At 44.1% G+C, this 13811-nt stretch overlaps 1 protein-coding gene across 5 annotated transcripts in view; it reads left to right on the top strand.

Annotated features, from left to right (window-relative positions):
- Positions 1 to 515: 515 nt before the first annotated feature.
- Positions 516 to 13811, top strand: part of SLC25A38 (solute carrier family 25 member 38) — a 193420-nt gene continuing 180124 nt past the window's right edge. For all 5 annotated transcript variants that reach the window (XM_088481222.1, XM_088481223.1, XM_088481226.1 and 2 more), the window contains exons 1-2: positions 516 to 808; positions 986 to 1067. In XM_088481222.1, coding sequence (XP_088337348.1) covers positions 636 to 808; positions 986 to 1067 — 255 coding nt within the window. In that variant the 5' untranslated portion in view covers positions 516 to 635. The remainder of the gene's footprint in view (positions 809 to 985; positions 1068 to 13811) is intronic.

Genomic DNA, 13811 nt, shown 5'->3' with positions numbered 1-13811 from the left:
CGCTTTACTGCCCTATTTATGCCCAAATCCTTATTGTGCCAGGAAAAATACAATTGAAATCTGTGTAAGGGACACAATTCTTTGTTTACTTAGTTTACCCCCCATTTTTTATGGATGAACATGTCTATTCTCTTCAATTTCTGTTAATTATTATGTGTGTAAATATATTTTTTTGCTTTTCTGAAAATATAATAAAAATGTAAAAGAAATAATAAAAAAAAAATAAAATAATAAAAAAAAAAATATATATATATATATATATATATATATTAGTTTTTTCACTCACCTTTTTGGAGATCATTACAGTGAGTTGGGTTGCTGCGCACTACAGTCGCAATAGTTATTATGGGGGGTATGTCGATCTCTGACTGCCAGTTACTTGCTTGTGGTTAGGACGGAAAGAAATATTTCCCAGTTAACAAGTGGTTAAAAGAAAAATAAGTAAGTAAAAAATAATCACGTGGTTCACTGTTGTCAAAAGTTGTTCCGGTCACATGACTTTGACGTCATCAAAAGTTACTTTCTATTTGTAGCCCTCTTTCCTCGCTCAAAGGCAGTTCGGCAGACATCACATTAACGGCAGCAGGCATTGCGCGCGGAATGGGGACATAGTGTCGCGCCGGAAAAGAAAGGCGATGGCGGGAGAGACCCTAGTGCCTAGTAACCGGCTCACCTCTCCCTCTCAGATGCACCCGGTCTGTAAGGCGTTTGTATGCGGCTCACTGAGCGGCACTTGCTCCACACTACTCTTCCAGCCTCTGGACCTGGTGAAGACTCGGCTACAGACACAGCAGTTCTCTGCCGCAGGGTATAACCAATAGAGAACGTTCCTAGTTGAGAGGCAAAGTAGAATATTTGTGGAGGCTTTAGTTGTATAATATCAGCACAATGATGTTTCTAGATTTAGAAATAATTGAATGAAAAGTGACTTGGTTGATATGTGACAGGGTGTAATAATACTAATCCTTCCTGTGCTTGTCTGCAGGAGAAAAGTTGGGATGATACAAATTTTTCTCAAAGTAATTCGTAATGAGAACTTTCTGGGGCTATGGAAAGGGGTCTCCCCGGTAAGTATCTAAAATGTGGTTGACCTTTTGTATGACTGTTATTTTATTGCTATCCAGCTGCCCAGCTAGCTGCTTGTGATGATTTTTCTTTGTAGTTTATCAGCATGAAAGTAAGGCCGACTACACAATTGCACGATATCTGACCAATTTGACTACCGTGGTCGCTTGCGATATCGTGTGATTAGCCATGCTGCACGGCCAATCACATTGCATCACATGCAAGGCTGTTCGTATGAATGAAGGACGGAACAGTGATCGTTTAAATCTATTCAGTGTGTACATGCAATGCCCAGGGTGAAGGCAAATCGCCCTGAATATCGGCACAATTGCCGGTCGTTCAGGTGTGTACCCACCCTAACTTAGGACAATTCGGTTTACTTTTAGGATGACACATTTGCATGGCTTCATAAGAGGGTATTAATTTAGTGGTGATGTGTGCCTGTGCTTATCATGGCTTATTACTGTAACCCAACATTGCAGATTCTTCTGCACACCTATGGGGTTTGAGTATAAATCAGCAAAGTTGGTGATCATGAGTTGCCAGAGAAACTGTCTGAATGCCGGCACCTTGCAACCTTTGCAATTCACAGCAATAATGGATCTTTATTTAACTAAATGTATTCTGTTTGAGTTGCTGGGACAGAGGCTCTGATAAGAGCATAATATGCAAGCACTTCTTACTCCGAACCTCTGCTTTTGTGAGGTCCATCAGTGAATGTGGACCACATCGGGGAGGAATCCTTCAAACAGAATGTGCTGGATGTTCGATATCGAACATCCAGCAACATGCACCAACCCCCAAACGACGTATTGCATTGATTGTGCTGAGCAAGAAAAAAATGTGTCCCAAAATTGGGGTCCTAGCCCACAGTTTCTGGATCCCATCAGGATTTATACTTTTGAGCTCCCCGTATGCCATGAAACCACCCCACATGCCCTTTATATATGTTGCATACCACTCCGGGGCTTAGTGCATATAAGAAATGTGGTCAAACCCGCTTTTCCAGGGTTTGACCACATTTCTTCCCTTCATGCATCTCTGCTCTTGTGTGTGTCATAAGGTGTCTGGACACTGTTTAGCAAAAGAAACCACACAGATTAAAAGCTCCCAAAGTGCGACAGACCCACTGTATCTTGACATTCTCTGTATGTAATATTTATTACACCCTGTCATGGTCCCCAGCCCCCCTCTATCTTGACATTCTCTGTATGTAATATTTATTACACCCTGTCATGGTCCCCAGCCCCCCTCCATCTTGACATTCTCTGTATGTAATATTTATTACACCCTGTCATGGTCCCCAGCCCCCCTCCATCTTGACATTCTCTGTATGTAATATTTATTACACCCTGTCATGGTCCCCAGCCCCCCTCCATCTTGACATTCTCTGTATGTAATATTTATTACACCCTGTCATGGTCCCCAGCCCCCCTCCATCTTGACATTCTATATATGTAATATTTATTACACCCTGTCATGGTCCCCAGCCCCCCTCCATCTTGACATTCTATATATGTAATATTTATTACACCCTGTCATGGTTCCTAGCCCCCTCTATCCTGACATTCTCTGTATGTAATATTTATTACACTCTGTCATGGTCCCTAGCCCCCTCTATCCTGACTTTCTCTGCAGCCACCTGCTCACCCAGAGGCGGATTTAGGCCTCATAGTGCCCTAGGCAAGATAGTAGTTTTACGTTTTTTTACCTGCCCGATTTCCTTTTACTCTCCTTCACTAACCTCAATATTTTTAACTCTCTAAACCCACACCTCATACTTGTTTACCCATCTTTGCCTCTGTAACTACCTCATTTCCTTCGCCACTCATTTTGGTTGGGGATAGATCCTATTCAGTAAATGCACTCTGACATAATTTACTGTCCACGGGGATATCTATTGGGAATAGTAACTGTGGCGAACGAAGCGAGCCACTAAGCCCGAAATGTGGAAAGCGAAGTGAGCCTGCGAGGGTACAAGTTTCTACTGTTGATGATGAGAAACTTAATTTGGGAGAAAATAACAGTGCTTTAAGGACATGGAGCCACACTTCCGCCCTCACTCCACGTCACGTCCGGGTACATTAACTGAAAGGGATCTATACACAACCCTCTGATTTTCTGCCTAAAGTTCTTTCTCCTCCCTTTACACCAGCCTCTATATGTTCCTCTTCACCTACATTCCCTATCCTGTCCCTCTTTACCTTGCGACTTCCCCCACCCATTCCTCTCACCCCTATTCTTTACCTCTCTCATTCCCTTCGCCTGCCTGATTCCATTTTCCCACAGTCTTCACCAGCATCAGTAGTTTTAGCTATGTACTTGCCTCATTGCCTTCAATCCCCCCCCTCCATCATCCATGTTACCCCCTGCCTCTTACCTACCCTCTCCAACTTTACCCCAATCCTCCTGCTGTCTGTTATAGTACACCACATTCTCTTGAGCACAAACACACACTTGCTTCAGCCCCATAAAGGCTACATTACCCCATTGTGCACACCCGATCCCTCAACTCACAGGTGAGCGCCGCGTTTGCTCTGCCCACTCACCGTCTGTACCAAGCGGGACCAGGGAGAGGGATCACTTACAGAGCGGTCAGAGCAGCAGCGAGCGGAGTGTTGTCAAGTGGGACTCGAAGAAGCAATATGAGGCAGCAGTTACGTCTGGGCTGTCAGTGAGAGGAGGGGGTGGGGCCTTCTTCCAGCTCTCTACTGACCTGAGACTGCTGTATGAATCGAGGAGGGTCTTCTGTGTAACAGACTGTCATACACACACTGATGCCACACATGATGACCCCCTAGCTCAGCTCACCCCTCCCTGTGTCGGCGCCGGTTAAACACTCCATCCTTTTAATATAAAAAAAAAAAACTTTATTGAAATGCCGGTGCCGCCTTGTGGTTAATTCGCCTCTGCGCTCACCCCTGAAGTACTCAGCCCACTCGTCACCCGCTCACGTCCAACCCCACCCACCACAGCACAGTACCTGCTCACAGCTCACCCCACCCGCTACAGCACCAGTCACCTCTGCAACACCAAACACCTACCTGTTTACACTTATCATCCAGGCACAGGCTGGAGGGGTCTTCTTCACTCCGGGCCACGGAGCCGCAAGTCACTCACTCTCTGCAGTGGCTCCTCCTACTCTTCTTATAGCCTGTTGCCGGGCATCAATTACTCAATCAAAAGCCCAGAGATTGGCTGGAGCGGAGTGCGTCCTCGGGGACCCACCCATTCTTGAAAAGGGAGTCCCTGGTCCTCATTATCGGGTAAAATACACGCTATAGCGCATTTTTGCGAACACTAGTATAGTAAACAGGCTAACCTGGTCGATATCGACCAGTTTGGCCTGCATGCACAGGCGCTGGTCGATATCGACCATCTGTGACCGACCATCGTTTGGTCGTTATAGGGGGTTAAAAAAAGGACTATTTAAACGATATTGTTATCGTTTAAATTGTCCTTTATTTATCTGACCGTGTGTATGCACCATTACTCTCTAAAGCAGTGATTCCCAACCTCTGCTTGAGCACAGATGGTTAAATCAAAATAACTGAAATACTAAATGTCACCTGTGCTCAAGTATGGATATCCTTAAAGCCTGGACTGTTAGTGTGCTTTGAGGACCATGGTTGGGAACCCCTGCTCTAAAGAAATTAAGTTGATTTATTAGTTGAAAAGGTGCATTTCATTAGCTCAGGAGGAGATAAATGCACATAAGTCTAATTTTGTGTATATATAGCGCCTACCTTCATGTAAAGTCTTCTGGCCAGTCACTTCCTTAGGGGCTAATTTTGTAGAAAAACACTGCCTTTTTATGGTCTCCTCAAATACATGTAATACGTTTCACCTCTATATTTTAGCTTTTATGACTTATTTTCTTCATTCTAAAAAACTGGGTACACACTTACCGATGTGTGTACCCAGCGATGCGATGGGCGGCTGGTACACATTACTCGATCCGGTGCACGCCCGATATGTCGGGGCTGGCTCCATTCACCTGGCTGGCTTAGGCAGCTGGGTCGTTCCATCGGCCTTACATGCAGGTCGAAGGAACGACCCTGATGGACGACCTGCCAGAGCGCGCATGGTCATCCATAGTGGGTACACTGGGCGATGTCGACGATATGACAACCCAATTTGCCGGTTCGGCCGACCTATCTAATGTGTACCCAGCATTAGGCTTTTAGTATCTTTGCAGTAAATTAAACATTTCTAGTATCCTGTACGTATGTGGCAACTCTTCATTTATTTATTTATTTTTTTTAAATCAATTTGTCACTGGTCTGGATATATAACACTATACAGACAACACTTTATACATACATGTGCATTTATGCACATGGGGGGTGATTCTGAGTTGAGAGCAAAGAAAGGCAAGCAACTTTGCACTGCAGGTGGGTCAGATTTAAATTTGTATAGAGATATTAGATTTGAGGGAAGCGTGTACAAGCTCAAATCTAAATTGCAGTGTACAAATCAAGCTGTTCAGCATATGTGGGATACATGCCAAGCAGCCAGTATTGCCCAGGTGCAAAGTTTCCTGCTATTTTTGCTTTGCTTCCATCTACGTTCCCACTCACTAACTAGTGGTTTTAGTTGTCACACATTCCTAACACATTTTTCAACCACTTTAACTTCTTTTTATAAAGGGCTTATTACATTGGTTTTTGGCACCATTGGGTTTTTTTATTCATAAAAACAAAATATTTTTCACCTCATATACTGTTATGACAGTTGATTTACCATTTTAAATATTACAAGTTTATTTTAAAAAAAAAATCTTCATAATGGGATACTTTTTCCTAATCAATAATAAGAATAGTAACATTTATCTGCTTCTGTGTAAATCAGACACTTGGGTGGGGGGGGGGGTTATTCAATTATGTGTGAGAATAGCAAAAATCCCACACCTGTGGGGTTTTTCCTTCAGGTGTGGGATCTTTGCTATTCAATTAGTTGTGGGGGTTTTCAGATTTTGAGTGCTGTGAAGTTTGTTTTTTTTTCTTTTTTTTTGAGCACGACCAATTTTGTGTGGTCGGGAAGTGCTCTGGGACCCAGGCGGCACCACTCCTAATGACTAAGCAATTGGAAGTCACCAGTTAGCTTAATTAGTCCTTAATTACTCACCTTCCGAAGCTATGTCTTCTTCCTCCAGTGTCGGGAGCTGGGTCTTCTGCAGCAGCGTGAGTGTGTTGTTGTATGAGTGTGTGTCACCTCCACCTCCCTATAGCTGGCGCTGGGAGAACTACATCTCCCAGTAGTCCTTGCACCTCCTAGCAGCCCGCTCGCCAGTGACGAGATGGAGGGGAGGCCACTGGGAGCTGCGGAGACTTCCAGACCGGTGAGTATACTTTTTTTTTTTTTTTTTGTACGATCTGAAAACCCCCGACACCGCTTGTTGTTAATTGGATTCCGCGGATATCGGGAGTGCGCATACCTGCGGTAATCCAAAATGTGTCACAAGGTTTTTGTTTTTTTTTACCTTGCTAAACCTCTCTCCCAATTGAATTTGCCCCTTATTATACTTAATACCAACTGTTTCAAATGAAGGCACATATATAAAATCAGGGTGTTTTTTAAAAAAAATATATCAAATGAGAGACTGTTCAACATTATCCATAACTTTAGCTATAATTAACTTTTTAAGCCAAGGGGATCTTTTAGAGACCAAGGAGATCAAAGTGACTGTTGTGTAAACCATAATTAAGATAAACATTATGGGTGAGATGTCTATACTAGGGGAAATAATTATTTCTAAGACTGCGGTAGGGAACTACCTGCTGAGTAGCAGGTGGCGAGAATTGCAATGGCTATTTCCAAAATATCTGGTGGGATATTGTATGTATAATGGCATCAGTAAAGATGTGCTTCATGTTTTATCAGTGGTCAATATATAAACTATTTCTTTAGCATAGTCATTGTGTGATTCCTAGCACTGGTACATACTATATGGTATCACTAGGAGGAGAGAAACCTTTTCTCCATAAAGTTGCAATTTTTTTATTGCATATTGAGATATTGTGAGAGTTATTAACTTCTTTAAAGCTATACTGAATCAAAGCTCTGTTATCCCTATAAGCTGAGAGAAGTATACTGTGCATAGACACATTGGAATTGATTCAATTAACCGAATCCCACATGCGAGGGGGGTGAGTTTCTGTTGCAACGGCGTGACCTGATCTCGCCTCTGATTCGTGGCTTTTTGTACACAGCTCTATGGGGCTACAAACAAAAATCCGCAAATCTGGGGGTACCGTAAGTGCAAGTAAATTTAATTGACCCCATTGTCTGTGTGAGATAACTAATGTAGGGAGCAGAGCTATAATACTGACTTATCTGCATACAGCATAGGGATACTGGGGCCAGAGACCCAGCCCACTTGGTCAAGATGGTGGCCATGGCACTACGGTGGTTAATACCTTGTGCTGCCATGCCATTTTTTATATGAACTATCGGCGTTATGTACTGTAAATGTATATGCAATAATGTGTTATATCATGTAATATTTAATGTGCTATGCACAGTTGTAGAATTGCATGTTTAACTGTATTGACTATAGAATTACATTCCATAAATGCAGACTTATTTATTGTATGTTAACCTTGTTTTCTGACATACTGTATGAAGTGGTATGGTAATTATCCTGACCTAGCAAAATGTCTAATTTGAATGACCAAACCTTTGTTTAAAGCTTTCTTTGAAATTGCATTATGGAAGTTTAAGCAGGTGTCAAGATTCTGTTTAAACCAAACTGGTTTGGTTCATGGATATTTCAAAGGAGGAATGCAATTGAAATGTGATTTTAGATTTACCTTTTGAGAGACAGATGTCTGTGTTCTAGTCCTAGAGGTCTCAGACACAGAGGAGTACCACTCCCCACTGTGGTTTAGGGACAATGTTAAATGTGTGTATGCACAGTGCATGCACTTAGCTTGATTGGTTAAGGGACCAGGGTGGGCTTTTACCCCCTTTTTGGTACTGTGTATTAGAATGAAATAAATACAGGGCCTGCGAGCCGTGTGTGTATCTTTTGAATATCAAGAAGGACTGTACTACTGTAACATCTGTAAGATGTGATTGCCCTGAGCACCTTCAGTAAGGTTAATTGTCTTTTACAATACATTAAGCAGTAAACCTTGCCTTCAGACATCTGCTGTATCCTGTGACAATGAGAATACTGCAAAACGCTATTCCCTTCTCCGGGCTGTTCTGGATTGAGCCTAGTATCTCAAAGCTTAAGCCCTTTGCCAGAGAGCCAGTGCAGACTGGTCTGTGGTGAGAGACCCAGATGGTGGTTCAGCAGAGTTTCCACACATATCCAGCAGTAGGTGGGTCCAGGTGGCGGTGTAGGAGCCTGGCAGAAGTGGTGCCAGTGTAGGAGCCTGGGTAGAATAAGTGGTTCCAGGTACTGGTGGAGGCAGTAAGTTACCCAATGCACAGTGGGTGGATTCAATAACAGGCGACTATTGAAAGTGAGAGGGAATCCCTAAAAGTAGTGAAGTAAGAACACTTGGGTTACACAGATGAGTCACCACCCCTCTATTCCAAGTCAGTGGACAAATATCTGATTGCCTGACAGAACGAGGTAATCTGGTTTCAGATACATATGATATCCCAAGTAAGGGAGAATATAGCTATAGCCATTAAATAATGTAATACCTAGCCTCTCCATTGAACCATTTTTTTTCACCTCTAGTAACACTTTTTATACTTATCCAACAAATTGCTGGAAGAACAAAGCTATATTACTGCTGAATTTACAGGCTACCTAGGGATACATATATAATATCCTCTATGATATTCCTTTTACACCGAGCTAAAAATTTGTTGGTGTAAATGGATCCACCCGGTCCAGGGACCCGGGGATCCAACTCTGGTATTTTGCAGTGTTGGCCACGGGTCGTTCCCGTGCCACCCTGCAGTGTAAACGGAGCGATTTGGGCCACGATGACCAGGATTGCGCCGCATGCCGGCCGGCTTCAGTGGCGCTTGGAGATGACGTGTGAACGGTACCGACTTGGGAATATCTTGGGTCGGCGTCAGGGAAGTTTCGGGTCTGATCCGGTTTGGAACCCTGTTTCAACCTCTGAGTCAGACCTGGAAATTTGGTTTAAAAAGCGGTATTAGAGGGAATGTGGCTATTTACTACAAGTGCTAAAACTTATTAGATCACTTTCTATGGGCTGTATTCAATTGCCAGTGAAAAGCCGTTTTCGTCAAAGTTTCCGCCGATGATGTCATTTTCGCCAGACGCACACTTATCCCCGTATTCAATTGCAACGACTTTTCGCCGGTGCGAAAAGTCTGCGCCTTGTAACCAGCGGAAAAGATTCGCCTCTGAATATAGGCGGAAAAAAGTGCAGAATTGGGGGTTTGGGGTGTAAAGTTGCGGGAACACACCTACAGCCTTGGGACAGTCCCCCAAAGGTAAACTGCGTCAAAAAAAGTAAAATTACTTTTAGATCACCCCCAAGAAGTACTTTCGTTTTGGGGGCGGAAAAAAAAGCAAATTTGGGGGACAAAGTTAAAAAGTAGCGAAATAGACTCCACTGGGTCCCCCCAAGTTTGCCCAAGCTGGCTTTTTTTTTTTTTTTTTTTTATTGCAGGTGGTTGCTGAAGGTGCAGTTTTTACATTTTTTTTTTAAAACCTCACTTTAGCGATTTTTAATCATGCTTGCACCCATTTTCATGTACCTCAAATTTGCTGAGACTACTTATTTTTACCAAAAAAACAGCTAAGTGCTGTTCTTCACCACTTGTGCAAAGACACTAAGTAGCAGCATTTGTGAGCATTTAAGCACCCCAAATACCTTCAGCAGGGCTATTCGGGGGTATCCATAGTGATTTCCCCATGCCAGGGCATCTTTTGGGGGTGTCAGGCTGATTTCTCCAAATCTTACAGCACTTTTCGCCTGTTTGAGATTAGCCTGGCGAGTTTTCACGTCCTTTGGAATTGAATAGGGTGAAAAGCGGCAGCGCGCACGGAAAGTGTTTTCTCCAAAAAACACACGATGTAGGCAGAAAGTCTGACAGGCGAAAAGTCTGGGAGTTTTCGCCGGCAATTGAATACGGCCCTATTATTAACACGGGCTGAGTGGCTTGATGGAGGTCTGGGGTAATTGTTGGTGGGTCCCATTGACTCAAAGCCCTGCCCTCTGCCATGGAGGTATGGGGCCAAGTCTATCTGCAAGATAGAATACCAAAATAACACCAGTGGACTGACATGTGGGGATGGTGCTGACCGTATCAAGTGATGCTTTGGTGGTAAGCCTCAGAGTAGCAGATGCTACTTCAAAGATCTCGATGCAGCCTGTAGGTAAAAAGATTTGAAATTGAGTCAGCAGGGGCCCACCACACACACATTGAGATGAGTAGCAATATACTGTAGATGCATCAGCTGAACTGTGGGTACTGTCTGTGGGCACTACAATGTGTTTAAACACATTTGTGGAGCTGGGAGTATTTACACATTATTTCTTCTTCAGGGTCCGTAGGCTCCACAGGGAAACCTTGGGTGTAGGTCAGGGATGGGGAACCTCAGGCCCAGGGGCCGTATAAGGCCTGCGGAATCATTTTGGTCTGGCCCTCTGAGCTTTTTTTTTCTGCCTGCAGCCAGAATTTATGCAGCAGTGCCACCTGGAGCGTCCTCGGGATGCTTCAGACTGTCACACCGCTGCCATTGTAGCTTCCCAGAGTATCCTTAAGATGCTCTGGGCATTGCTGTAAACACCAGCGATTTTGACCCCGCCCGTGTGACATCACACTTATAGGGTGTGGTCTGCACCAGACCCGTAAATAAGGTTATCAAAATGGCCCTCGGCAGAAAAAAGGTTCCCCACCCCTGGTGTAGGTGGTGGATCTGGATCCCGGGCACCACGCAGTTAAAGCTTTCAGCTCCCAGGATGCATCGGTCCATCCTACCTATACCCCGAGCCAGAGGCACCTCAGTTTTAGTTGGTGCCTGACAGGAGTCGGGTCAATGTTAACGTAGGGGGCTGCTTAAGGGCAGCCCCAAAAGCTATTTTTATATTATGATTTTATTAGTTTTGTTTTTAATATCCTTCAGAGCGTGCAAGAACACTGTCCATAGGACGTCTGCGCCGCTGCTCTGTCGCGACGCCAGTACTGATCTGGGTATCTCGGTGGGCCCCTGGGGTCTGTACTAGCCAGGCCCCGTGGGATAGCCCTGACTGCAGCTGTATGTATGGGGACAGGTAAGGCGGCCCGCATATTGGCAGTCATACCTCCCGGTCTCGGCGACAGACCAGAGGTGCTGAATAGATGCAGGCCTCCATACCCTGTACTCCACCAGACCACAAGGGACATTATTGGTGTGGGAACCAGTGTCCCAGGGGTTAATTGTCAGCCAGGGGAAACGGCTTCCTGGTTTTAGCGGCTCCTCCCCTCAACCCAGCGCGCCTTTCTTCTGAGGTCTGGCTTTGCTGAGCGGTTTCCTCCTGTGGCCACGCCCCTGCTGATTTCTCCAGGCCATTTTTGTGGATGGTACATCACAGATCTCCTAGGACGGCTCATGGTCCAGTCCCCCTACATAACTCTGCCTTGGGTTAGTGTATGCAGCACTATAGCCTTCCCAGACACTGAATCTGGACAGTTGAATGTAGTGCCAATTTGCAGTATACTGTATATGTACAGTCAGGTGCATAAATATTGGGACATTGACAGAATTTTCATATTTTGGCCTCTATTCACCACCACAATGGCATTGAAATGAAACAAACAAGATGTGCTTTAACTGCAGACTTTCAGATTTGAGGGTAATTACATCCAAATCAGGTGAACGGTGTAGAAATTACAACTGTTTCTATATGTGCCTCCCACTTTTTAAGGGGTCAAAAGTAATGGGACTATCAACTCAAAAGCTATTTCATGGACAGGTGTGGGCTATTCCCTCGTTATTTAATTATCAATTAAGCAGGTAAAAGGTCTGGAGTTGATTCTAGGTGTGACATTTGCATTTGGAATCAGTTGCTGTCGACTCTCAATATGAGATCCAAAGAGCTGTCACTATCAATGAAGCAAGCCATCATTAGGCTGAAAAATCAAAACAAACCCATCAGAGAGATAGCAAAAACATTAGGTGTGGCCAAATCAACTGTTTGGAACATTCTTAAAAAGAAAGAACGCAGTGGAGACCTCAGCAACATCAAAAGACCTGGAAGACCACGTAAAACACCTGCGGTGGATGACAGAAGAATTATTTCCCTGGTGAAGAAAAACCCCTTCACAACAGTTGGCCAAATCAAAAACACTCTCCAGGAGGTAGGTGTATATGTGTCAAAGTCAACAATCAAGAAAAGACTTCACAAGAGTGAATATAGAGGGTTCACCACAAGATGTAAACCATTAGTGAGCCACAAAAACAGGAAGACCAGATTAGAGTTTGCCAAACAACATCTAAGAAAGCCATTACAGTTCTGGAACAACATCCTATGGACAGATGAGACCAAGATCAACTTGTACCAGAGTGATGGGAAGAGTATGGAGAAGGAAAGGAACTGCTCATGATCCAAAACATACCACCTCATCAGTGAAGCATGGTGGTGGTAGTATCATGGCGTGGGCAGGTATGGCTGCCAATGGAACTGGTTCCCTTGTATTTATTGATAATGTGACTGCTGACAAAAGCAGCATAATGAATTCTGAAGTGTTTCGGGCAATATTATATGTTCATATTCAGTCAAATGCTTCAGAATTCATTGGACGGCGCTTCACAGTGCAGATGGACAATGACCAGAAGCATACTGCAAAAGCAACCAAAGAGTTTTTTAAGGCTAAAAAGTGGAATGTTATGCAATGGCCAAGTCAATCCCCTGACCTGAATCCGATTGAGCATGTATTTCACTTGAAGACAAAACTGAAGGGAAAATGCCCCAAGAACAAGCAGGAACTGAAGACATTTGCAGTAGAGGCCTGGCAGATCATCACCAGGGATGAAACCCAGCGTCTGGTGATGTCTATGCGTTCCAGACTTCAGGCTGTAATTGCCTGCAAAGGATTTGCAACAAAGTATTAAAAAGTGAAAGTTAGATTTAGGATTGTTTAGTTTGTCCCATTACTTTTGGCCCCTTAAAAAGTGGGAGGCACATATAGAAACCATTGTAATTCCTACACCGTTCACCTGATTTGGATGTAATTACCCTCAAATTAAATCTGAAAGTCTACAGTTAAAGCACATCTTGTTTGTTTCATTTCAAAGCCATTGTGGTGGTGAATAGAGGCCAAAATATGAAAATTCTGTCAATGTCCCAATATTTATGCACCTGACTGACTGACAACAATATACACCTATAGATATACAGACATGTCTGACCAGGATATCGAATGCAATGCTGCACCCACTCTGCTATCCTGCAGGTGTGAGTAAGGAGGATTTAACTCAGGATGGGTTATGTGTGAGGTGCTATCAGTTACCAGGCCTCTCAAACTCCCCAAAAACGGGGCAGGATCCCCCTTGGTCGACCTTCTCTCAGGTACTGACCTCTATTGCAGGTCGCCTGGCGGTCCTGGCCGTTTTCCCCAAATGGGGTTACCTCAACAGGCCATCCTTCCCTCTCAGGGTGTGCAGCAATTTTTGCAGCCTACCCCTGTACCACAGACTGTCACTCCCTTCCAGGGATTACAGCAGTAAATGCAATCCCCTCCGGTACCACAACAGTCTGTCATTCCCTTTCAGGGACTACCACAGGCTATACAGCTACCCTGGGTGGATGTTTTATCTAATTCAG

This window comes from Taudactylus pleione, unplaced genomic scaffold (genome assembly GCF_031769625.1).
Source record: "Taudactylus pleione unplaced genomic scaffold, aTauple2 ptg000266l, whole genome shotgun sequence".
Classification (NCBI taxonomy): Eukaryota; Metazoa; Chordata; class Amphibia; order Anura; family Myobatrachidae; genus Taudactylus; species Taudactylus pleione.
This window is presented reverse-complemented; position numbering and strand designations above follow the sequence as displayed.